The sequence below is a fragment of the Myotis myotis genome, unplaced genomic scaffold (assembly GCF_014108235.1).
Source record: "Myotis myotis isolate mMyoMyo1 unplaced genomic scaffold, mMyoMyo1.p scaffold_m19_p_1, whole genome shotgun sequence".
Taxonomy (NCBI): domain Eukaryota; kingdom Metazoa; phylum Chordata; class Mammalia; order Chiroptera; family Vespertilionidae; genus Myotis; species Myotis myotis.
Window position 1 is genome coordinate 166,589,071 of NW_023416313.1, and position 26,348 is coordinate 166,615,418.

The 26,348-nt window shown below is 41.6% G+C and overlaps 1 protein-coding gene across 4 annotated transcripts in view; it reads left to right on the plus strand.

Moving 5' to 3' along the window:
- GALK2 (galactokinase 2) overlaps positions 1-26,348 on the plus strand; it is a 154,293-nt gene that overhangs the window by 946 nt on the left and 126,999 nt on the right. The window contains exons 2-3 of one of the 4 annotated variants that reach the window (XM_036300899.1): positions 4,922-4,971; positions 24,589-24,677. Coding sequence is in view for 2 of the 4 variants with exons in the window: in XM_036300884.1 (XP_036156777.1) it covers positions 9,746-9,798; positions 24,589-24,677 (142 nt within the window). In the remaining 2 variants the exon portion in view is untranslated. Of the gene's footprint in view, positions 1-4,921; positions 4,972-9,601; positions 9,799-23,380; positions 23,464-24,588; positions 24,678-26,348 lie in introns of those variants that run through there. The other 3 variants (XM_036300884.1, XM_036300909.1, XM_036300893.1) reach the window with 3 other exon arrangements.

Here is a 26,348-nt window from a genome sequence, read left to right on the forward strand (position 1 = left end):
TCCCCCGGGAGATGTGCCCGCAACCCAGGTACATGCCCTTGACCGGAATCGAACCTGGGACCTTTCAGTCCGCAGGCTGACGCTCTATCCACTGAGCCAAACCGGTTTTGGCAACATAACACTATTTTAAACAGTCTTGCAGTGAATAAATTCGTCATTTTATTTTGTCTTAAAAAAAAAGTCAAAGGAGGACAGAGGCTGGATTTTTTTAGTAATCACTTGAATCGACATTTTTGGTCATGGTTCTTAAAAGTCCTATAACAATAACACTGTCTAACATAACAAAATTTTCCTAATAGTCTTATTATAAGACATTTCAAACATACAGTAAAATTGAAAGAATAGTCCAGTTAACATGTGTATTCCCACTATCAGCCTATTTGTGTGTGTATGTATTTCCTGAATCAATTAAAAATAAGGTGCAGAGCCCTAACTGGTTTGGCTCAGTGGATAGAGCATTGGCCTGGGGACTGAAGGGTCACGGGTTCAATTCCGGCCAAGGGCATGTACCTTGGCTGTGGGCACATCCCCAGTAGGGGGTGTGCAGGAGGCAGCTGATCGATGTTTCTCTCTCATCAATGTTTCTAACTCTCTATCCCTTCTCCCTTCCTCTCTGTAAAAAATGAATAAAATATATTTAAAAAAATAAAATGCAGATATCATGACATATTACTCTTAAATGCAGCTATGTGTGTTTCCTAAAAATAAGGACATTTGCTTATGTAATCACAACATCATTATTACACTAAGGAATTAATCATTCCTTGATATTATCTAGTAGCCAGTACATGTTTAAAATTTCCTTATTAAATATATAATTTTAGAATTGGAAGAGCCTTTAATGATATCACTTTAAAGATCAAGGCTTCACAAGCATAACAGTTCATTAAATTATAGCTTCCCAAACTCCATACCAGAGATTCTGATTCAGTAGATGTGGGATAGAGCTCAGCAATCTGTTAACCTGTAACCTTAAAACAAAACAACATCTCCCTATAACTGGGGTGACTATTCATCCCAGTTTGCCTGGGGTAACAACCTTAGTTTAGTACTGTTTTCCCAAAAAATAATTAGTAACATTTATCACTTCAGAAGTTTAGACAATAAATCACATGGTTACTCTACCTGAAATTAATAATTCTTCCTCAAAAGAGAAAATAGAATTCAAAGGTGGTCAAGAGATTTATTTGCTCAGAGTAATCAGAGCTATACAGTTTTGCTTTTTAGTCATTAATAATTTTAAAGTTATCAACCATGTACATAATGATTACATAATGTAAATGTATAAAAAATCATTTAGATTGAATTTATATAATTTGCTGCTTTTAAATATAATTACTTCTACAATAGAGAGAAAGAATTGGTCAAGTAAATCATACTATCCTTGGCCATCTCCAAATTTAGTAATCCAATCTGGAAATTTGCTTAGAGCAGTTAAATAGGTCTTCACAGTACTTAAAGGCACACTCCTTGTGTACAAATAAACATGTTAATTAAGTAATCTTTCTTTGCCGGGAATGCCTTTTGTCCTTAAAAGTTCATTTAAATGTCACCTCATTTACACAGCTTATTCTGAATACTTTGTGCAGTTATGACATTCTTTTTCTTGATATCAATTTTACTCAATGGTAACTAATACATTTTTATTTTGATGGCGCATTGATGTGCCTAAGACATAAGCAGAAACACTTAAAAACACTCAGGTGCTGGGTGCCCATGAGGAGCCCTCCCCGCACCCACACGGTGTCTTCCGGGTGAGCCAGGTCGCAATCGCTGGGACCACAGGGGCCAGTCAGGCTCCCCGTGGGTTGGCGCAGGAGCTGGTCTGCGAGGCTGGCTGGGAGAGAGCGCGCTGCCCTCCCGGCTTCTGTGCATTGCCACTGGGCGGCCCAGAGGCCCACACTGCACCCTAGCTCACAGCGTCTGGCTGCGGTCACCACATCTTCGTGTGGGGGACTCGGGCGCCATGATGCAGGTGAAGGGGGGCGCGGGGCCCCGGGGGCCCAAGTGCTGCCCATGGCCCAGAGGTCAGCTGGAACCTCCCCTTCTATGCCAGACGCTTGTGCTTCAGTGGAAGGCCAGGCCTAGGGATCGTACCTGTGCACAAATTTCGTGCAGCACACCCTTAGTTGTTATATAGCACTAGATATGGACATGGGAAAATACCTAGTAGTAGAATGGTTGGATCATATAGTGGGTGTATGTTTAACTTTTAAGAAACTGCCACATCGTTTTCCTGACTGGCTTTGCAATTTTGTATATCCATCAAGAGTGTTTAAGCCGAAACCGGTTTGGCTCAGTGGATAGAGCGTCGGCCTGCGGACTGAAGGGTCCCAGGTTTGATTCCGGTCAAGGGCATGTACCTGGGTTGCGGGCATATCCCCGGTGGGAGATGTGCAGGAGGCGGCTGATCGATGTTTCTCTCTCATCGATGTTTCTAACTCTCTATCTCTCTCCCTTCCTCTCTGTAAAAAATCAATAAAATATATTAAAAAAAAAAAAAGAGTGTTTAAGATTTCCAGTTGTACCACATCCTTGCCAACAGGTAGTGTGGTCAGTTTTAAGGTTAGTCCTCTAGTAGGAGTGTAGTGGTATATCATTGTGGGTTTAATTTTCATTTTCTTTGACTAATGTTGAACATCTTTTCATGTGCCTATTTATCATCCATGCATCTTCTTTGGTAAAGTATCTCTTCAGTTCTTTCGCCCATTTATTGTTGTTGTTGTTGTTAATCCTCACCTGAGGATATTTTTCCCACTGATTTTTTAGAGAGAGTGGAAGGGAGGGAGGAGGAGAGAGTGAAAAACATTGATGTGAGAGAGACACATCGATCAGTTGCCTCTTTGCGTCCCAACCTGGGCCAGGGTTCAACCTGTGCCCTTGACTGACCGGAAATAGAACTGGTGCAGGGGCCTACACTCTAACCACTGAGAAACAGTGTCTCTTTTGCCCATTTTAAGATTGGGTTATTTGTCTTATTACTATTGAGTTGTAAGAATAATTTTTGCTTTTTGTGTTGTTTTTAAGGAATATTTGCCCCACCAATAAATTCAATCATAAGAAAGAATTAATAAAAGAATATCATAAAGCATAAAAAACCCCAGTCTGTAAAAATAGTTTTTGCCTTCAGGGAGCTTATAGTCTAAATATATAGAGTCTAATACAGTAGTTACATCTTTCAATTGGAATTGAGATATAAGTGTAAAATATATACTGGACTTTGGAGAGTTCCTATGAAAAAGTAAAATACCTGAACAATTTTTATATTGATTATATTTTGAAATAATATTTTGGATATATTGGGTAAAATATATAATTAAAGTTAATTTCATGAATTTCTTTCTACTCATTTAAAAATGACATAGAAAATTCAGATTTGACTTGGGGTGGTGAACACATAATACAATATACGGATGACATATTATAGAATTGTACACCTGAAACCTACATATTTTTATTAGCCAATGTTACCTCACTGAATTCAATAAAAAGATTTAAAAAAGAAAATTTTAAATATTTGGCTTGTATTGTAGAATATGTTTCAGTGGGTTTGGGCCCAAGATTGTCCATTTCTAATAAGTTCCCAGGTGATGCTGGTGCTGGTCTGAATAGACTTTGAGTAGCAAGACTCTAGACTAGATAAGAAAACACACAAGTAATAACAATACTGGTGTGATCATTTCTATGGCTGGGCAAGAAGAGGGTGTTTAGAAGCATAGTTACTGCTTTTCACTCTGCAAAACAACCTATATTTGTTAAAGCATTTTTGCACAGACAATTCTGATCCCTTCATATTGATTTATAAATGACTAGAGGCCCAGTGCACAAAAATTTGTGCACTCAGGGGGGAGGGGGGGTTCCTCAGCCCGGCCTGTGCCCTCTCGCAGTCTGGGACCCCTTGGGAGATAATGATATGCTGCTTAGGCCTGCTCCTGGGTGGCAGAGGGCAGGCCCAATCCCTAGGTGCAGCCCCTGGTTGGGCTCAGAGCAGGGCCGACTGGGGAGTTGGGGCGCCTTCCCCTGTCATGCACAGAGCAGGGCAGATTGGGAGGTTGCGATGCCACCCTCAGTCACGCTCAGGGTAGGGCCGACTGGGGGGTTGGGGCACCGTCCCCTGTCACACTCAAGGCAGGATCGATGGGGAGTTTGCGGCGCCACCCCCTGTCACGCACAGAGCAGGGCCAATCAGGGGGTTGGGGCGCTGCCCCCTGTAACGCACAGAGCAGAGTCAATCAGGGGGTTGGGGAGCTCCCCCCTGTCATGCACAGAGCAGGGCCGATCAGGGGGTTGAGGAGCTCCCCCCTGTCACAGAGTAGGGCCGATAGGGGAGTTGGGGCACCGCCCCCTGTCACACTCAGGGCAGGGCGGATCAGGGGGTTGGGGCGCCGCCCTCTATCACCCACAGAGCAGGGCTGATCAGGGGGTTGGGGCGCTGCCACTGTCACACTCAGGGCAGGGCCGATGGGGAGGTTATGGCTCTACCCCGTCACACACAGAGTAGGGCCCGTGGGGGGGGAGGGGTTGGGGTGCCACACCCTATCACGCTGATCCCGGTACTGGGAGGCATATTACCCTTTTACTATATAGGATAGAGGCCTGGTGCATGGGTGGGGCTGGCTGGTTTGCCCTGAAGGGTGTCCTGGATCAGGGTGGGGGTCCCCACTGGGGTGCCTGGCCAGCCTGGATGAGGGGATGATGGCTGTTTGCAGCTGGTCACACACCCTTCAGGGTGGGGGTCCCCACTGGGGTGCCTGGCCAGCCTGGGTGAGGGGATGATGGCTGTTTGCAGCTGGTCACACACCCTTCAGGGTGGGGGTCCCCACTGGGGTGCCTGGTAGTCTGGGTGAGGGGCTGAAGGCTGTTTTTAGGCCGACTGAAGCTCCCAACTGCTCCTTTTTTTCTTTTTTTTTTTTTATTCTAGGCCAGCTTTAGCTCTGGCTCCAGCTCTGAGGCCTCTGCTGCTGAAAGAAGGTATCTGGTTTGTTTCGGTTCTATAATCGAAACAATGTATAACTCCAGCTCTGAGATCCCGGGCTCGGGCTTGCTGAAAGCAGGTTTCTGGGGTTTTGTTTAGCTTCTATATTTGTTATAATGTTTCTTAAACTGCAGGCTCAGAGGCCAGCAAGGCAGGCGGGGAACATTGCAGTCCTCCGTCACTGAAGCAAGCAAGCCTCATGTTCAGTTTCAAGCTGCCTGGCTGCCGGCCACCATCTTGGCTGGCAGTTAATTTGCATATCTCGCTGATTAGCCAATGGGAAGGGTAGTGGTCGTACTCCAATTACCATGTTTCTCTTTTATTAGATAGGATTAGCATGCTATATTTAACTACATAAATATATATTTATCTGAATCATGAGCTTATCTTTTGCCTTTATTTAAATGATTATATACTAGAGGGATGTATCTACTAGTACTAGTATTCTAAACTTTATTTTTTTGTAATGTATTTTTATTGATTTCAGAGAAGAAGGGAGAGGGAAAGAGAGATAGAAACATCAATGATGAGAGGGAATCATTGATTGACTACTTCCTGCACGCCCCCAAAGGGGATCGAGCCCTCAACCCCGGCACGTGCCCTTGGCCGGAGTCCAACCCGAAGCCCTTCAGTCTGAAGGCCGATGCTCTATCCTCTGAGCCAAACCATCTAGGGCTCTATTCTACATAGAGATGAATAAGGATCATTATAAAGAAGACATTAAAGAAGTATAATATTTTATCATAATGGAAAAATACACAAAATACTTTGCTGAACTGGATTCTCCCAATTATGAGCAATACTTTTTTTAAAAAAAATTATGTCAAGACAGGAAATATTTTCTAGAAGTTGCACAAACAGAGTAACCTACAGAAATAACATTATTTCAGATAAATGACCTATGGCAGCGATTTTCAACCTTTTTCATCTCATGGCACACATAAACTAATTATGTGTTTTTATATGTGTTTTTATATGAGTGGAAGGGAGGGAGGAGGAGAGAGTGAAAAACATTGATCTAAGAGAGACACATGGATCAGTTGCCTCTTTGATTGCGCCCCAACCTGGGCCAGGGTTCAACCTTTGTCCTTGACTGACCGGAAATAGAACTGGTGCCGGGGCCTACAATTCTTCCAAAATTAGAATTCTACTGAACACCCAAAAATTTTTTTATGCCGATCTGACCAAAAATAGGTATAATTTTGATTTATTCACACGAGATGGCTATTGTATTGGCTGTTGTAATTTTTTAATTTGATAGTCTAAGGCAGTGGTCAGCAAACTCATTAGTCAACAGAGCCAAATATCAACAGTACAACGATTGAAATTTCTTTTAGAGCCAAATTTTTTAAAATTGTTTTATTGCTTAAAGTATTACAAAGAGTATTGCATATGTCTCCTTTTATTCCGCCCTTGACAATCCCTTGGCCTCCCCTACCCCCCAGTGTCTTATGTCCATTGGTTATGCTTATATGCATGCATACAAGTCCTTTGGTTGATCTCTTATCCTCCCCTCCTGCTCCCCAACCCTCCTCAGCCTTCCCACTATTGTTTGACAGTCTGTTCGAGGCTGCTCTGCCTCTGTATCTATTTTTGTTCATAAGTTTATAATGGTCTTTATTATTCAGAAATGAGTGCGATCATGTGGTGTTTTTCCTTCATTGACTGGCTTATTTCACTTAGCATAATGCTCTCCAGTTCCATCCATGCCGTTGAAAATGGTAAGAATTCCTTCTTTTTTACAGCAGCATAGTATTCCATCGTGTAGATGTACCACAGTTTTCTAATCCATTCATCTACTGATGGGCACTTAGGCTGTTTCCAGATCTTAGCTATGGTGAATTGTGCTGCTATGAACATATGGGTGCATATATCCTTTCTGATTGGTGTTTCTGTTTTCTTGGGATATATTCCTAGAAGTGGGATCACGGGGTCAAATGGGAGTTCCATTTTTAGTTTTTTGAGGAAACTCCATACTGTCTTCCATAGTGAGAGCCAAGTTTTTTAAACTTAAACTATATAGGTAGGTACTTTGTTATTAACTTAATTAGAGTACTCCTAAGGCTTAGGAAGAGCCACACTCAAGGGGCCAAAGAGCTACATGTGGCTCACGAGCCGCAGTTTACTGACCACGGGAAGGGAAAGAGGTCAGTGCTCCTGACTAAATAGTCATGTATTGCATGTTTTAAAACATGCACACCATGTGTGCCTCTTGTGGCACACCAGTGTGCCTCTTGTGGTACACCAGTTGAAAATTGCTAATCTATGGTCTTAGAGATGTAGTTTTGAAGGTAGAGATGGGGACAGAAAACAGGGAAAATTTCTTGAAGGAAGTGATTCAAAATTAAAAAATAAATCCTCATCCAAGGATATTTTTTCCATTGACTTTTTTTAGAGAGAGCGGAGAGGAGGGAGAGGGGAGGGGAGAGAGAGAGAGAGAGAGAAACATCAGTGTGAGAGAAACACATCTATTGGTTGCCTTTCTCTGCGATGCTTCTGCCACTGAACCAGTCAGGGCTGGAGGAAGTGATTTTTTAAGCCGAGACCTAACATATGTAGGAGTTGGCCCGAACACTCATGATTTTACTTTGAATTTGGATCAAGTTTTTGTTTTGTTAGATTTTGATGTTTATTTTGTTTGTTACAATACTTTAATATCTAAACAGAAACAACCTTTGAGGGGAAACAATGTCAAGTTTACTAATTAGACTTATGTTTAAGAATCTATCATGAAATACTGTTACCTTGTTAGCTTATAATTAAGACTCTAAACCAGCGGTTCTCAACATGTGGGTCGCGACCCCTTTGGGGGTTGAACGACCCTTTCACAGGGGTCGCCTAAGACCATCGGAAAACACATATATAATTACATATTGTTTTTGTGATTAATCACTATGCTTTATGTTCAATTTGTAACAATGAAAATACATCTTGCATATCAGATATTTACATTACGATTCATAACAGTAGCAAAATTACAGTTATGAAGTAGCAACGAAAATAATTTTATGGTTGGGGGTCACCACAACATGAGGAACTGTATTAAAGGGTCGCGGCATTAGGAAGGTTGAGAACCACTGCTCTATAGGGTGCTTTCGAGTCTGTATCAGTTTTACTAAGACTGCCCTAGAAGTGTATGCAAGATCCAAACTAATACTTTGCCATCAGGTTTCATTTAACAAATTTAATATTTGGTCATCAAGTACACATTCAGTAGAAAATATTCTTTTATGAAATGGAGTTTCTGTAGTCATTGCATTCATTTAAAAATATTATATGAGATGAGTTTGTTGGGACTAATAAAAACAATGTTTGCAAAGTTTAAAAAATGATCTGTCCTTTTCCATATTTATTAATGTTCCTAAAAGTTTTACTTTTTTTTTTTTTACTTAGATTCTCTCCTTCTTCACACCTATTTACAGAAGTGACAATAATGCCTCCCCTTACTCAAGAGTAAACCAGAATAAACACCATACTAGGGTTTATTGGGGTTCAAAAAGATATAATCTCTTTATTTGCTAGTGATAAGGAGGGACTGAAATAATAGAAAATAGTCCTGAGATCAGAGTAGCTTTGTTTCCATGATTTTCCACTTACAGTAACAATGCAAGCAGGTGCCAAAGGGCTTCAACCCTTTACTCCACTTTGATATCGTCAATTCGCACTTTAGCCTTCATCTCCAATTTTCCCTTCCCCACTGTAGACATGTAGAAATTCTGGAGTGACAACTTATTGTATCTCTCTGGGTTATGCTACTACCCTACTGCTTGTGTCGTGTTGCCCCAACCTTCCTCAGCTAGGGAACCTTGGGATAGGTGCATTAGTAACTGCCCTTGCTTGTGTTTGATCTCAGCATTCTGGGGTAAAAAGTGCCCTAGAGAGTTAACAGAACTGAAGTTTAATTCAAGTTTTGCTACCAATTAGCAAGTCACTTCACCTTCCAGTCGTTCATTCAGTTCATCTTACCTATTGATGAAAAATCTAATTTGGGTGCTGGTTTACACAGTTCCTACCCTCAAGTTGCTTACCTTGTAATGGTAGTGATGATGGAGGTGGTGACAGACAAAAAAAAAAAAAAAATACCTGAGAAATTATGCAGAACTTGTGAGGACTATGAAGGAGAGAAAACAGAGTGATGGGGTGGGGATGGTATGTTTTTTGATACAGGGCATCTAAGATTTCTCTACGTAACTGAAAAATGAAGGGGTTGAACTGGATGCTCCGGGCTCTTGCGGATTTAGACATGTTTTTCTTCTTTTTGCTATGTGTGCTAGGAAGGCCTACCAATGCATCCAGTCTGGAATAAATGCAAATATGTTTAAATCACGTGTTGCATCGATTTTATATTGCCTGATTTGGAAATAACCCACACAAGAGGCAATAACTAAACGTTTTGGAGTAGTTGCTGGTCATTAAAGAACAAAAGCCCCAACTTAAAAAAAAGGCGGGGTGCGGGGCGGAGAGCGCAACCGGAGTCGCCAGCTTATAACTCTGTACTCAGACGTAAGCCTAGGACGCGGAAAGAGAGTTTACTAAGTGCCCGGTGGCTGAACCTGACCGCCGCTGGGAGGGCGTGGAGCCCCACGGCCCAGGGAGGAGGAGCCAGAGGAGGGCGGACTGAAACAGCCACCTCAGCGAATCTGCAGGATTTCCGCAGGGTGGGGGGGCCTGTGTCGCCCGGAAGAAAGGGCTCCGGCCGCAGATGTCTTGTGATTACGTTGGGAGCCTTTTTTCACCAGTTGAAGCTGCCGAAGGAAGAAGGGTCTAGATATGGCCACGGAGGGCCCTGTCACGTGTCGTGTCCAGGTGGCAGAACATCCCAGGTGGGGCAGAGGAGGCGCCGCTGTTAGGGGGTTTGGGACCGCCTGGGTTGGCTAGGTGCAGACGGTGTCCGTGGCTTTGACTTCACAGGGGCACCGCGCTTTCCCCTGGGAGGGAACGGAAGCCTTGAGATTTTTATGAGGCTGCGCCGCTGGGCTTGCAAGGAAGACCACGCGGCACTTTCCACCTTGACTCCTGCCAGGAATGTGTGTTTCTCTTCATCCATGCAGATGCTTCTTTTTCCTTTCTTCCTCAAGGTGGTATACTCTTATGCACTTATGCAGGGCTTTAGCAGAAATACCCAAATTAACTCTAATCCTTTTCTCTCTTTGTCTTGCCTGTCGGCTGATAGTGCTTTTTAAGGTCTCCTTTCTAAAATATTCACTGAAAGCACACACACACACACACACCTCATCACCCCAAACAACCTGCCTGCAACAAACAAACAAACAAACAAACAAAATCTTTGGTGTATGCATTCTTTTAAACAAATCATGGACTCTATGAATTGCCACTTAGGGAGTTAATATGCTGCCGGTATTTAGCCACGGAATAACGATAGCTTAGTGATACTTAGTGGACAATCTTTTCATTTGAGGGCATATTGCAGATACTTTGTAGAAATAAGTCATTCTGACTCAGATTTTCTAAGATTGCTTTGCCTCCCCCTTTGCTGTTTCTAATTTTTACTCCCCCCCACCCCTTAACTTTTTTCTTTAATATTAAATTTTCAACTCTTCCCACTTCCTGGTATATGACCATCATGTGACAGTTGATAAAATAACTTACTAAAACTTGCAAATGCTTTTTCACCCTTAAGCCAGCAAACAGTGGGCCTTTAGTTACCAGAAAGAAACACAGTTTTTGATTATGGAGACTAGCACTGCTTTAGACTACTTGTGAATGTCTTTGTTTTTTGCTAATCCTCACCCAAGGATATTTTTTCCATTGATTTTTAGAGAGAGTGGAAGGGAGGGGGAGAGACAGAGAGAGATATATTGATGTGAGAGAGAGACATTGATTGGTTGCGCCCCCCCACTTCCCCCCACTTGACCGGAATCGGTCCCAGGACCCTTCAGTCGGTGGGCCAGTGCCCTAACCACTGAACAAACCGGCTAGGTCTTGTGAATGTCTTTGGATGTCAGTATATTCTCTTGAGGCCCTTGCACAGTACTGTTGCCCTTACACATTTGAATGAATTAGGACGCTTTGTTAAACACATGCTTCCAATAAAATTCATGAAGAATTTGTTACATGAAAATAATCTGGCACCTTGTACATAAAACATATCTATGTGTAAATTTCTGTCTTTTGATTTATATGATTTTAATCATAATGGTCAGTATTTCTATAGTTACCCTGTGTGTGTGTGTGTGGGGGGGGGGGGGTGGAATGGTGGTAACAAGTATTAAAAGTGAAGAATTATTTATAAAAGTTTCTTAGAGATCTTTACCTATTTTGACTTTCAGTGTTCATTCATGCAACAAATGACTGTTCTGTGCTAGCCACTGATGAGATCATAACAGCAGTCAGATAAGTTTGTGCTGTCATTTTCTTGTGTTCACTTGTGCCTGCAATATGATTGTCAGTTTCAAGCAGTGTTTCAGCCACTTATTCATTTTAGTAGGGGTGACTTAGGTTAGATTTAGATAGTATATCTATAAACGCACCTAGCTGGTCCTATGTCGCAATATGCTGAAAGGAAAAAAAAATGCATGAGAGTGTCAACATCAGATTGTTTTCTTGTGGAACTCCTGTTCTTTCTTCAGGATGCCTCTTCAACTTCAAGGACACATGATCCTCTAAATAAAGGCATTAGTCAGCCACATTTTACATTTGGATAAATTTCTTCTCTGTTCTTTTTATATAAAAACTAGGAGCCCAGTGCACGAATTCATGCATCTTGAAAGGAACTGTGGGCTGCAAGGCTGTAGTGGGCACAGGGGCAGGTCTTGGCCCATCGTCCGCGCCCCTGCTTGGCCCCTCCTGCTGTGGCCCCTGGTCCCCTGTCTGCTGGCAGCTCCGCTTCTGCTGCCACCATTCCCACACGCCAACGGCACCAGCCCTGCTTGCACCTGCTGACAGTGTGGAGCGATTGGGTCTGGCACCAGCAGTGGGTGCAAGTGGGGCCAGCACTGTCTGTGGATGCGAGTGGCAGCTGCTGCCCCGATTGCCCCTCAGGAGCAGGGGGAGGTGGAGAAGCCCTCAGGGGCTATCAGGGGCAGCAGCTGCTGCTGCTTGCAACCGCTGACAGCACTGAGCAATCAGGACCAGTGCCAGGTGCTGGCAGCAGGTGCAAGCAGCGGCTCTGTCTCCAGCTGCGGGTGCAAGCAGGGCTGGTGCTGGCAGTGGGTGCAAGCAGGGTCGTCATCAGCAGCAGGTGTGAGAGGAAGTTGCCAGCCCCGATCACCCCTCAAGAGCAGGGGGAGGTGGATAAGCCGTGAGGGGTGATCAGAGCCGGCAGCCGCCACTGGCACTCGCTGACGACACCAGCCACTGGCAGCAGGTGCGAGTGGCGGCTCTGGCACCAACGGCAGGTGCCAGCACCTGGAGGGATCATGGTATGCGGGAGCAAAAGATTTTTAGTAACCACCAGCGGCTTGCCCCGATGACAGAGACTGGTGCCCCACTTTGGTCTGGTGCCCCCGCTCACCTGCTCTCACCTGCTCCACTATCCCGCTGTGGCTGATGCCCGCCAAGTTTTGCACGTGCCCCCCTGGTGGTCACACACGTCATAGCGACTGGTTGTTCAGTTGTTCTGCTGTTTGGTCTATTTGCATATTAGGGTTTTATGTATATAGATCAAATAGAAATAGAAGCTCTGATTTTTTTTCTGCATCCCAATCTTACATGCTCTCTGTATTGTAAAACTACTTTAAATTCCACTGTTTTAGCTTAATTTTTTTCTTTAAAAGTGGTGTCTCCTCTCTTTTCCTTTCCTTTGGAATTAAGTTTTAAATTGTTGGATTATTTTTTTTAACAGCTATATCTATACATAATTCTCATACCAAACACTTTACCTGTTTAAAGTGTACAATGAAATGGTTTTTAGTATATTCACAGGATTGTGCAGTTGTTACCATAATCCAAGTTAGAACCTTTTTATCATCCCCAAAAGAATTCTGCATCCCCTAGTCCTAAGCAATCACTAATGTACTTTCTGTTTCTATAGACTTGCTTATTCTGGAAGTTTCAAGTAAATGAAATAATATAATATGTAGTTTTTGTAACTAGTTTCTTTCACTTAATATATTTTCCAGGTTCACCCATGTTGTAATGTGTTACCAATATGTTATTCCTTTTATGATTGAATAATATTTATTGTATGGATAGACTGCATTTTGTTTATTCATTCATCAGTTGATGGATTGTTTCCACCTTTTGTCTCTATGAATAATGATGCTGTGTGAATGCATTCTCAATAGGAAAGATTTGGATTATGTAAAAGTATATTCAGGAAAGCCTGGAAATCCCACAGTTCCTTTACTCACTCTAGTCTCTGATTCCTAATCTGTGCTGCCAATTCTTCCCTTCATAGAAGTTACCCACTTGATTTGTATCCTTGTAAGATTATTTTATCCTGAGTGAAAGGATTGTGGAGAACCAAGATGGCGGCATAGGTTAACGCCGGAGTTTGCTGCTTTGAACAACTACTTCAAAAGTGAAACCAAAAAACGGAAGGGACATCACCCAGAACCACAGGAACGCTGGCTGAGTGGAAGTCCTACAACTAGGAGGAAAGAGAAACGCATACGGACACTCAGAGGAGGCGCAGTGCTGAAGTCAGATTCTGAGGTGCGGAGTGCGCGGAGCGGGCTGGCGGCGGAGGGCGCGGTTGGCGTTTTCAATCGGGAGGGAGTCGCAGACTCTGAGCTCCAGATACGGGCGAGTCTTTAGGGACCCAGACTCAAACGGGAGAAGCGGGACTGTCTGGCTTCTGTCAGAGCGAGTGCAGCTTTCTCTCTGAGCTTTGCAGCGGGTGCTGGGACTCAGAGAGGCAGAGCCCCTGGGGACAAGACTGAGAGCCGCCATAACTGCTCTCTCCGGCCCACCCTGTTGATCCTGTGCGACCCGCCCCGCCCAAGCCCTGCACACAGGCATTTGCCGGATAGCCTCAGGCAAACGCCAGATTAGCACCTCCCTAGAGGACAGAAGTTCTCTCACTGCTGACACAGCTGATTCTCATAGCCACTTGGCCTGGAGGTCAAACCCTCCCTGGAATTAGCTACAGCAATCAAGATTTAACTATAAGACTGCGAACAAAGACCACTAGGGGGTGCACCAAGGAAGCATAACAAAATGCGGAGACAAAGAAACAGGACAAAATTGTCAATGGAAGATATAGAGTTCAGAACCACACTTTTAAGGTCTCTCAAGAACTGTTTAGAAGCCGCCGATAAACTTAATGAGATCTACAAGAAAACTAATAAGACCCTCGATCTTATATTGGGGAACCAACTAGAAATTAAGCATACACGGACTGAAATAACGAATATTATACAGACTCCCGACAGCAGACCAGAGGAGCACAAGAATCAAGTCAATGATTTGAAATGCGAGGAAGCAAAAAACACCCAACCGGAAAAGCAAAATGAAAAAAGAATCCAAAAATGCGAGGATAGTGTAAGGAGCCTCTGGGACAGCTTCAAGCGTACCAACATCAGAATTATAGGGGTGCCAGAAGATGAGAGAGAGCAAGATATTGAAAACCTATTTGAAGAAATAATGACAGAAAACTTCCCCCACCTGGTGAAAGAAATGGACTTACAGGTCCAAGAAGCGCGGAGAACCCCAAACAAAAGGAATCCAAAGAGGACCACACCAAGACACATCATAATTAAAATGCCAAGAGCAAAAGATAAAGAGAGAATCTTAAAAACAGCAAGAGAAAGAAACTCAGTTACCTACAAGGGAATACCCATACGACTGTCAGCTGATTTCTCAACAGAAACTTTGCAGGCCAGAAGGGAGTGGCAAGAAATAGTCAAAGTGATGAATACCAAGAACCTACAACCAAGATTACTTTATCCAGCAAAGCTATCATTCAGAATTGAAGGTCAGATAAAGAGCTTCACAGATAAGGAAAAGCTAAAGGAGTTCATCACCACCAAACCAGGATTATATGAAATGCTGAAAGGTATCCTTTAAGAAGAGGAAGAGGAAGAAAAAGATAAAGATACAAATTATGAACAACAAATATGCATCTATCAACAAGTGAATCTAAGAATCAAGTGAATAAATAATCTGATGAACAGAATGAACTGTTGATTATAATAGAATCAGGGACATAGAAAGGGAATGGACTGACTATTCCTGGGGGGGAAAGGGGTGTGGGAGATGCGGGAAGAGACTGGACAAAAATCGTGCACCTATGGATGAGGACAGTGGGTGGGGAGTGAGGGCGGAGGGTGGGGCGGGAACTGGGAGGAGGGGAGTTATGGGGGGGGGGGAAAGAGGAACAAATGTAATAATCTGAACAATAAAGATTTAATTAAAAAAAAAAAAAAGAAAAATAACAACAACAAAAAAAAGATTATTTTATCCTAATAATATCTTGTATCCTTGTAATATGGTTACCATTTTATACAAAATGGCATTATTATATTCATATGAGTAGAATCATATTTGTTTTTCTGTCACTTTTTTTCACTTAACAGTTTTTCTCAGAGATTCTGCCATATCACTGTTTTAAGGACCAAGGTGTTTAATAGTATGACTATCATTATTTATTTAACTGCTAAACTATTTAAGAGTGTATATTTTAGTTTCCAATTTTTCACCCTTACAAACAATGCTATAGTCAGCATTTTTGTAAATATATCTTTGAGTGTTTTTGTGAATGTCTCTTAAAACTCATTCATGAAATAAAAAAAAGAAGAAGAAGAATGGAATCTTCTTAAAAAATAAAACAAAAACTCATTCATGGAAATGGAATCAGGGCCAAAGGTAATGAACATTTAAAATTTTGATTGTTGCCCAGCTGGCATGCATGGCTCAGTGGTTGAGCAGTGACTTATGAACCAGGAGGTCACGGTTCGATTCCCAGTCAGGGCACATGCGTAGGTTGTGGGCTCAATCCCCAGTGGGGGGCATGCAGGAGGCAGCTGATCAATGATTTTCTCTCATCATTGATATTTCTATCCCTCTCCCTCTCCCCTCCTCTCTGAAATCAAATTAAAAAGAAAATCTTTTAAAAATAAAATTTTGATTGTTTATGCCAAATGGCCCTGCAAAAAAAAAGATGTTATTAGATTGTCTATTTTTTGTTAGTTTTCAGGAGCTTTTATATATTATTTTTTGTATGAATGTATGGATTTTTTTGATATAAGCAATTTGTTTTTTTAAATATATTATGCAATATTGTTCCCAGTCTAGCACTTAAACTTTTTGATGTCTTTTATATTTTATGCAGTGTATGTAGTACAGTGTTGAATGATAGCACTTTTTGTCTTGATTCTGCTTTTAATGGGAACATTTCTAACATTTTGTCATCAAATATGATGTTTGCTGTTTCTGGTAAATAGCCTTTGTTAAAGTAAGGACATTTCTGTTTTTTCCAGCATGTCAAGAGCTTTATTTTTTTGTGTGACTTTATTTGTTAAATTTATTGGGGTGACATCGGTTAACATGAACATACAGGTTTCAGGTGTGGGTTTCTAAGTTATGAGATCTGTGTATTGCACTGTGTGCCCACCACCCAAAGTCAAATCTCCTGTCACCATATATTAGGACTCCCTTCATCCCCCACCCCCTTCCCTCTGGCAACCACCACACTGCAGTTTGTGTTCACGAGTTTCAGTTTTATATCCACATATGAGTGAAATTGTTGAGGGCCGCTAGCAAACACTCAGTTTAAATTTGTCACTGAAACTCAGAGCGCAGGCAGAGCCACTGGGTGCGGACCTGGTCAAGAGACTGGGACGCTACTCAGTTTGACTTTCCCCGCCCAGTGTTAAGGGTTGGATCTCATGATGTCGCTGGGAACTCAAGGCCCATCCAGATGTGATGTAACTTCCTGTTATTCGAGTATTTATTACAGCGATTTCCGGTGCTGGTTCTCTCTCTGTGTCTGTCCCTCCATCAGAGGGCAAACGCCACACCTGGGGCCCAAGCTTTTATTCTATTTCTGTGCCTGTCTTTTCATTTTCTCAAATCCCAAAAGCGCCTCCTACTTAAAAGAACCGGTTCGTCTCTCTCTCAGTGCTGGACGCGGAGAAGGGAGCCCCCGTCATATGAAATCATATGGTTCTTAACTTTTTCTGACTGACTTATTTCTCTTACCATAATGTTCTCAAGGTCAATCCATGTTGTTGCATATGGTGCTATTTCATCCCTTCTTATGACTGAGTAGCATACCACTGTGTTTATGTACCACATCTTCTTTATCCAGTCCTCTATTGCAGGACACTTTGGTTGTTTCCATGTCTTCCACCATGAATAATGCTGCAGTGAGCATAGGGGTGCATATATCTTTGCAAACACACGATTTCAAGGTTTTCGAGTATACACTCAGAAGAGGGATTTCTGGGTCGTATGGTAGCACTATTCTTAGTTTTTTGAGGAATTGCCAGACTGCTTCCCGTAGTGGTTGTACTAGTCTACATTCCTGCCAGCAGTGAGTCAGGGTTCCCTTTCTCCCACAACCTCTCCAAACACTTGTTACTACTTGTCTTGTTGCTAATGGCCACTCCAACAGGTGTGAGGTGGGATTTCATTGTAGTTTTGATTTGCATTTCCCTAATTGCCAGTGAGGTTGAAAATATTTTCATATATCTATTGGCTGTTCCTATGTCTTCTTGGGAGAGGAATATTTTCACGTGTTCTGCCCACTTTTAGATTGGGTTGTTTATTTGTTCAGTGTTGAGTTTTATGAGTTCTTTAGACATTTTGGAAATTAAACCTTTATCAGAGCTACTGTTTGCAAATATCATCTCCCATCTGGCTGGCTGCCTCTTTGTTTCGTTGTCAGTTTCTTTGGCTGTGCAGAAGCTTTTTAGTTTGATGCAGTCCCATTCATTTATTTTTGCCTTTACTTCCCTTGTCTTTGGGGACAAATTTATAAAATGTTCTCTACAACCAAGGTCCATAAGTTTGGTATCTATATTTTTTCTATGTAACTTATTGTTTCAGGTCTTATATTTAGGTCTTCGATCCACTTTGAATTAGTTTTTGTACATGGGGACAAATTGTAATCCAGTTGCATTTGTTCACGTGTGGTTTTCCAGTTGTCCCAGCATCATTTATTGAAGAGACTGTCTTTACTCTATTGTGTGTTTCTGGCTCCTTTGTTGAAAATTTACTGTCCATTTACATGTGGTTTTATAGCTGGGCTCTCTATTCTGTTCCATTGATCTGCATATTTGTTTCTCTGCCAATACCATGCTGTTTTGATTATTGTAGCTCTGTACAGTGGGGCCTTGACTTACGAGTGTCCCAACTAACGAGTTTTTCGAGATATGGGGCGTCTCTAGGCTGAGTTTTTGCTTTGAGTTGCGAGCTAAAATTCGGGTTACGAGCCAGCTTCAGATACCCCACCGCTAGTTGGCGCAGCGAACGTCACAGTGAATGCCACAACATCAGCCCAGCATTACGTGTCTCACTCATTCACTGTTGATTTGACATACGAGTAATTTGAGTTACGAGCTCCGTCACGGAATGAATTAAACTCGTAAGTCAAGGCCCCACTGTAGTATAATTTGAAGGCAGGTAGCATGATACCTCTAGCTTTGTTCGTTTTTCTCAGGATTGCTTTGGCAATTTGGGGTCTTGTGTGGTTCCATACAAATCTGATGATTCCTTGTTCTATTTCTTTAAAAAATGACATTGGAATTTTGATAGGGATTGCATTAAATCTGTATATTGCTTTGGGTAATATTGCCATTTTAACTATGTTGATCTTTCCAACCCATGAACACAGGATATTTTTCCATTTTGTTTTGTCCTTTTTAATCTTTTTTAATAATGCTTTATAATTTTCAGTATATAGGTCTTTCATGTTCTTTGCTAAATTTATTCCTAGGTATTTTATTGATTTCAGAGAGGACGGGCGAGGGAGAGAGGAATAGAAACATCAATGATGAGAGAGAATCATTGACTGGCTGCCTCCTGCACACTCCCTACTAGGGATTGAGCCCACAACCTGGGCATTTGCCCTGACCGGGAATCAAACAGTAACCTCCTCGTTCATAGGTCGATGCTCAACTACTGAGCCATTGCGGCTGGGCTCTTGTTATTCTCATAACAAACCTTTGCAGTAACTTCTATCATTATCCTCAGTTTGTAGTTGAGGAAAATGAGGGACAGAACAACTCATTAAAATTATGATTTTAAGTGAGGAAAAGTTTTCCTCTACTCTCTTAAGTTTAGGAGCTGGTGCCTGTGAATTAAACTGACAAAAGATAGATTAACAGGAGAAAAGGTTTATTTCACATTCAACACATGGGGGCTTCCAGAAAAGTGAAAACCCAAGGAAGTGATTAGGGATGGGAGGTTATGTACCATTTTAACAAAGGGTGATAAATTGTGAGAAGTGACTAGATAAAAAGAAGGGGTTTGGGCTTGTAGGATGGCAAGTTGTGGGAAGGTGACTATATGGGGGGAACTAATGGAAGATAATAAGGGCTATTGTAGTAAGGTTTGTTTATATAGATTTGTTAGTGAAGTCTTCAGTGATAAGAGTCTTCATCTCTTGGTATGGGAGAAGGAATGAGACAAGTACAGAAATGGAAATCTATGCCTTGCTTATAGGTAGATAGAGGGAGAGTAGAGAGCTCCTCCTGTGCTTGCTATTTCTTAAATTGTCTTCAGCTCAAAATAATCCTCCTGCCAAATGACATATTTTGAAGGGGCAAGTTTTGATTCCCTTCACCATGAAAATACATATTCACAGCCAAGTATTCTTAAATTAGTATTAAAATTCATATTTTTCTTGTTATCCTGATAGTGAAGACAAAACAGAAGCACAGATAGTATAGAAGACTTGTCTAAGATAGTCAAACTAAAGATACATGTCTTTTCTCTTAAAATTTTAATTCATTCTTTGCAATTAGCCATTTGGTCACCCGAGGGTTCTTGGAGAATCAGTCCTTATATTGAAATCTATTTCATTCACTACAGTCATGTTTTTGTTTCTCAAGTTCTGTTAAAAAATATCTGAAGTCCAAAGAGCATTTAGAGCACCAGATTCAGCAATTAGTGTGGTGATAATTTGACCATTTCTGCCTTTAACGATGCGATCTTTGTAGGAGCTCTTATGTTCATATTGGAAATGCTCACTGTACTCTTTTTGGAGGCATACTTTAAGTGACAACATTTTAAGCAATGGAGTCTTGCTGGTGACTAGCCCAGTGTGATAAAAATATAGCTACTCTCCCAATTAGAGCCATATTGCTTCATTATTAGAGGACTAGAGGCCTGGTGCACGAATTCATGCATGGGTGGGGTCCCGCCCCGACATATCTGGGCCAGCTGGTGGGGGTGAGGGGATGGGGGGAGGATGTGGGAGGTTCGCCACTGGCCCCACCCCCAATTGGGGTTGCGGGGACTGGTTGTGGGGAGGGGCCGAGGGAGGTTGGCCGGCTGGTCCCACCCCCATCAGGCTGGTTGGCTGGCTGCAGTGCACGTCATAGCAACCGGTCGTTCCAGTCTTACTGGTCACTTGGCTTTTATATGTATAGACTAGAGGCCCGATGCATGAAATTCATGCAAGGTGCTCATCCCCTGCTGCGCTGGTGGCTGGGGGCCTCTGCCACCTCTGCTTCCTCTGCCACCTTTGCTTCGGCTCCCGCCGCTGTGGCTTTGTCCAGAAGGATGTCTGATCTAATTAGCATATTACGCTTTTATTATCATAGATTAGGTATGAGGTTTAGGAAAACATTGTGTACACCAGTTCTTTCTATTCTTTGAGAAAAATACTTTCCTTTACAGCCTCTTTGCATTTGAATTTCAAAGGCAGGAGTGTTGTATGGTAAGCCTCTTGGTGATGGAATAGTTACAGTAAGGCACGAACAGACTGTTTTCCTGAGGTAGTCTGGGAAAATAATGCAAAATTTAATAACTCAAAATCATTTTACTAAAACACATTTTAGGCGACTTACTCTAACCTGCTGTTAGTACTTCATTTTATTTGTGTTCGCAGTGTTTATAAAAGCAAATTAATAAGGGTTCAAGTTCTGCTTGAAATTTTGTCTGTATGTGATTTTCATAGGCAGAAATAGCCACTATTGAGGCTAGTGGAGTTAAATAAGCTAGAAAACGTCTTTCTCTTGCCCATGCCTAATTGGTCACTGATTCCTATGGATTAGACTTCTTAATATCAATTTAATTTTCACCCTTCTCTATCTCCACCACTAGTGTGCCCTCAGCATTTCTCTCTAGATTTACTACAATGGCTTCCTATTGGATTTCTTTCTTTCTGCCTTGCCTTCCTATGACCCACCTTCTATTCACTCCTCAGTGAGTTTTGTCAAGTGTGAAATTGATATCACTTCATCCTTAAACATCTGTTCACAGCCAATTGCTTCAACTTGGCATATAAGGCCCTTTAGGATCTGGGGCTTGATTACCACCAGCCTCCTCTCCTACTTTTCTCTTTTGATGTATTTAAAGCCCTAATTATAATTTTCGGAATGCAGCATGCTGGCCCTTTTAATTCCATTTGCCTAGAATGCTTCACAACATCCCACTTGTCTGACATCATCCTTTACAACTCATTTTAACTGTTGCCTCTTTGGGAAGCCTTCTCTAACTTATTCTCCCCATTATGGATTTATCTTCATCCACATTCTCCCACAGTAGGAGCTAAATAGCTTCTCTCTACTCCCAAAGGACTGTATCACTTTATTGTCATGCTGTATTGTACTTTTTATTACCCATCTTTTTCTTCCGACAAATTTTTATATTCCTAGAGGCCAACGACTATTATTAATATCCTTTTTAAGTAGAGTATTTAGTAAAGTATCAGTAAATGCTTTTTAAAAACTTTTTATTTTGAAATAATTTAAGATTTACACAGAAGTCAAATATAGTAAAAAAATACTGTGTACTCTTCTCTCAGCTTCCCCAAATGTTAACATTATTCCATATTCATTTTATTGTTCTCTCTCTTATCTATATATATAAAAGCCTAAGGGACCATTAGGACCAAATGACCAGATCACTGGAATGACTGGTCGACTGGTTGCTCTGATGTGTGCTGACCGCCAGGGTGCAGATGCTCATCACAGGAGCTGCCCCCTGGTGGTTAGTGCGCTCCCACAGTAGGAGTGCCGCTCGGCCAGAAGCCAGGCTCACGGCTGGCGAGCGCAGCTGCTTCAGTGGAAGCCTCTCCTGCCTCCACGGCAGTGCTATTGAACAGTGGTGGTGGCAGTGGTGGCGGCAGCAGCAGGCGCAGTGGGGCCGGAATGAGTGGCAGCGGAGCTGCTCCCGGCCCCAGTGGGGCTCCTCCGCAGCCACCTGCCGCTTCAGCACTGCTACATCCCTTGGGGGGATGTCAGACAGTGGGTTTCGCCTGATCCCTGCAGGCCAGCTGTCTGCAGGCCAGGGATCAGGCAAAAACAGCAGTCTGACATCCCCCTGAGGTGTCCTGGATTGCAAGAGGGTGCAGGCCAGGCTAAAGGACCCCACCCATGCATGAATGCATGCACCAGGCCTCTAGTTATGTTATATTTTTCTAAACAGTTTGAGATTAAGTTGAAGACATGATGCCTCTTTAACCTGAATACTGGAGTGTGTTTCCCAGGAACAAGAATATTTTCTAACAGAACCAGAATACAATGATTAAAATCAGGAAATTAGCATCAATATGACATTATCTATTGATGCTACCAATTATCCCACTAATGTGCTTTATAGCAAGTAATAATAATAGATATTTTTTCTTGGTCAGGATTCAGTCGAGGACACGGTGCATTTTGGTTTCTTTTTTTGTTTGTTAAATATCTTTTATTTTGGGAGGCAGGCAGTGCCTCAGTCTTTCTTTGTATTTCATGACCAGTTATTTTATAGACTATCTCTCAATTTGGGTTGCAGGGAAAACTTGTGAAAAACTTGGAAATGGATCAAAAGTTTACTAGGTGTCTCCAAGGAGAATCAGAAGTTGCCTGGCATACCTATCTTTCAAGTGATCTGATTTCTATGCATCTCTGAGCCTTTCATTACAGTCAAGCTCTTTAATAGTGCTGTAGGTCATAGAAAACTGATAGCAGTGCAAATGCTTCTTATGCATAGGAATTGCAAATTATGTCTAGTGGGATGCAGTTGATTGTTGCTGTTAACCAGTTTTAGTAGCTTTTGTGTTTACTTGTAAATTTATTTCAACATTCCTTATTTGACTATATGAGTAGTACTTTGGTTTCTCCTTCTAACTGGTTATAATATTTTACTGGTTTTGTCATTAGTTAATGAGATATAAATGTTCAATACATGTGTATTTTATACCCATGTAAGAGCCATGATTATACTTTACAATTCTTTTCCCTTTAACAGACTTTATATAATATTTATTCATTATTAGATTTACTTTATTTTTTTTTGTAAGGATACTACAAAAAAGTAATTTTGTTTTCTCAGTACATCATATCAGGAGGCACATGATGTCTATTTGCCCGTTACCAATGCTGTTAACTGGGATCACTTGGCTGAGGACACATCTGCCTGGTTTTTCCACTGTAAAGTTACTATTTTTTTTTCTGTAACTATTAAGTATCTTTTGATGAAATATTTAAAAAATATGTTAATGTTCTGTTTCATATCAAACTTCTATTTACTGGTTTTAGCATCCACTGATGATCCTTGGCTGAATAAAAAATTATTACTATGATGGCTTGCCGAACCGGTTTGGCTCAGTGCATAGAGCGTTGGCCTGCAGACTCAGGGGTCCCGGGTTCGATTCCGGTCAAGGGCATGTACCTTGGTTGTGGGCACATCCCCACTGGGGGGCGTGCAGGAGGCAGCTGATCGATCTCTCTCATCGATGTTTCTGGCTCTCTATCCCTCTCCCTTCTTCTCTGTAAAAAATCAATAAAATATATATATTTTTAAAAATTATTACTATGATGGTCACTAAATGATGATTTTCAATTTTTTTATTTTTTTTACATTTATTATTTGTCATTTCAGTATAATGAAGTGTTTTTCCTTTTCTTCCAGTTATTTTTTAAAAATATATTTTTATTGGTTTCAGAGAGGAAGGGAGAGATGGAGACATCAATGATGAGAGAGAATCATCGATATGCTGCCTCCTACACGCCCCCCACTGGGGATTGAGCCCCCAACCCAGGAATGTGACCTTGACCAGAATCAAACCCAGGACCCATCAGTCTGCAGGCCGACGCTCTATCCACTGAGCCAAATCAGCTAGGGCTCTTCCAGTTATTTATGTTAGTATGGACATACTGATTTCTGTTTTATTCTGTGGGTTATAATATGTTGTCTTTATTACTATGTTGATCAAGTTGTTTCAAATTTGGGCAGTGGGATCCTCTTTGTGGGCTCCTGTGTCCTGACATGTTACATCATTATTTCAGCACTTCCTTACTTTCTGGCACAACAAGATGTGCCAGGTTTGTGTCTATGAAAGAACGTCCAAACTGTGAGAATGTCACTTAGGGAGTTACAATATTTTTTATTCTTGGGGTTCTAAAGGAAGTATGTTAGTGAAAGATTCTGCTTTTTTTTTTTTTTAATTTTTAAGGGTAATTAATGATGGTAAATATATGAAATATATTTGCACATGTGTATTTTATGGATTTTTCTAGTATGTGGATATTCTGACATTCTACTCTTATTTTCAGATTGCTGAAGCTAAAGGAGATATTTAATTCTAAGTTTGGATCCATTCCCAAGTTTTATGTTCGAGCACCAGGAAGGGTCAACATAATAGGTATTTCAAAAGTTCCTTCTCTAATTTTTTTCCTCCTTTGATAAGATCCAATTTTTTGTTAATACATTATTTTCTTATTTTTTCCCTGGGAGAACTGAAAAAAATAGAATATTTCACATATACCTACTCAAGCTTTTACATAAGAAACCACACTATACTTTTATCTTTCCCAATCCGTGTTATTGTTAATTTTTTCCATTCATTTAAAACATTTATTGAAACTAGTTATTAATGTTGTTTCATGAGGAATAAAAATATTTTTCTGTGCTTCAGGTTACATTTTTAGACTGTGGTGAGTAATTTTGATGATTTTACGTTTACTCATTGTATTAGAATACTAGAAATCTTATAACTCCTCATTTTTATTTATTTTATTTATTTTTGTTAATCCTGACCCAAGGATATTTTTCCATTGACCTTTTAGAGAGAGTGGAAGAGACGGAAAGACAGAGAGAAACATCCATATGAGAGAAATACATTGATTGGTTGCCTCCTGCACACATCCTGACTAGAGCCCAGGCTGGGGAGAAGCCTGCAACTGAGGTACATGCCCTTGACTGGAATTGAACCTGGGACCCTTTGGTCTGCAGGCCGATGCTCTATCCACTGAGCCAAACAAGTTAGGGCTAATTCCTCGCTTTTAATTATGTGATGACCTAAAGAATGATTGCTTTTAAAACATTTCTTTATAAGAGTTTATTTGAGCCACACTGACAACATGAGGTGGGAGCAAGATCACAAATGCTCGGGAGAAGGTTTTGCAGTTTCTTTTATGCATTTGAGATTAAGGAAGGAAAATAAAAAAGATCACATGATGGTGGGAGAAAGCAATTCAGGGACTGGAGTACAGGATAGTTAAACTCAACCTTTGAAGAAGAGTTCTGAAGGACCATTTCAAAGTTGTTAACCTAGATGCACAGAAACAATGGACAGGGCTTACTTAAGGCAAAGATAAGCCTTTACTAAAGAAGTTATATGCCTGGGACATGACTACCAACCATAACCTGCCCAGTTAGGAATTTATGATCAGATCACTCTGTGAGATGACTTTCCATAGAAGCCCCTTTTCCATCCACAACAGGAACTTATGTAGCTCCCTATCCAGTTAAAATCATATTTAAACACTGTGGTATGAGGTGTGATCATATCCATTTCATCAATATTTATTGAATACTTAACCTGTGCTAGGATGCCATAATGTATAAAACTGGAACAGTGGCAGTCTTCATGTGAGAATGATTTGTTTTTATTGAGAGAAAATAGGATGGAGAACTGAGAAAACTTCAGGATTCAAAGGAGGATTTAAAAAAAACTTTTAAAATGAAAAGTGTAAACATACAAAAAAGTAATTGGCATCCTATATAATAAAAGGCTAATATGCAAATCAACCGAATGGCTATGACGTGCACTGACCACCAGGGGCAGACACTTAACGCAGGAGTGCCACTCAGCCAGAAGCCAGGCTCATGGCTGGCCAGTGCAGCTGCAGTGTCAGGAGTCTCTCCTGTCTCCATGGTAGCACTAAAGATGTTCGACTGCCCGCTCCCCGCCTAAACCTTCAGTCGGACACCCCCCGAGGGCTCCCGGACTGCGAGAGGGCACAGGCTGGGCTGAGGGACCCCCCTGAGTGCATACATTTCATGCACTGGGCCTCTAGTAATATAATAAACT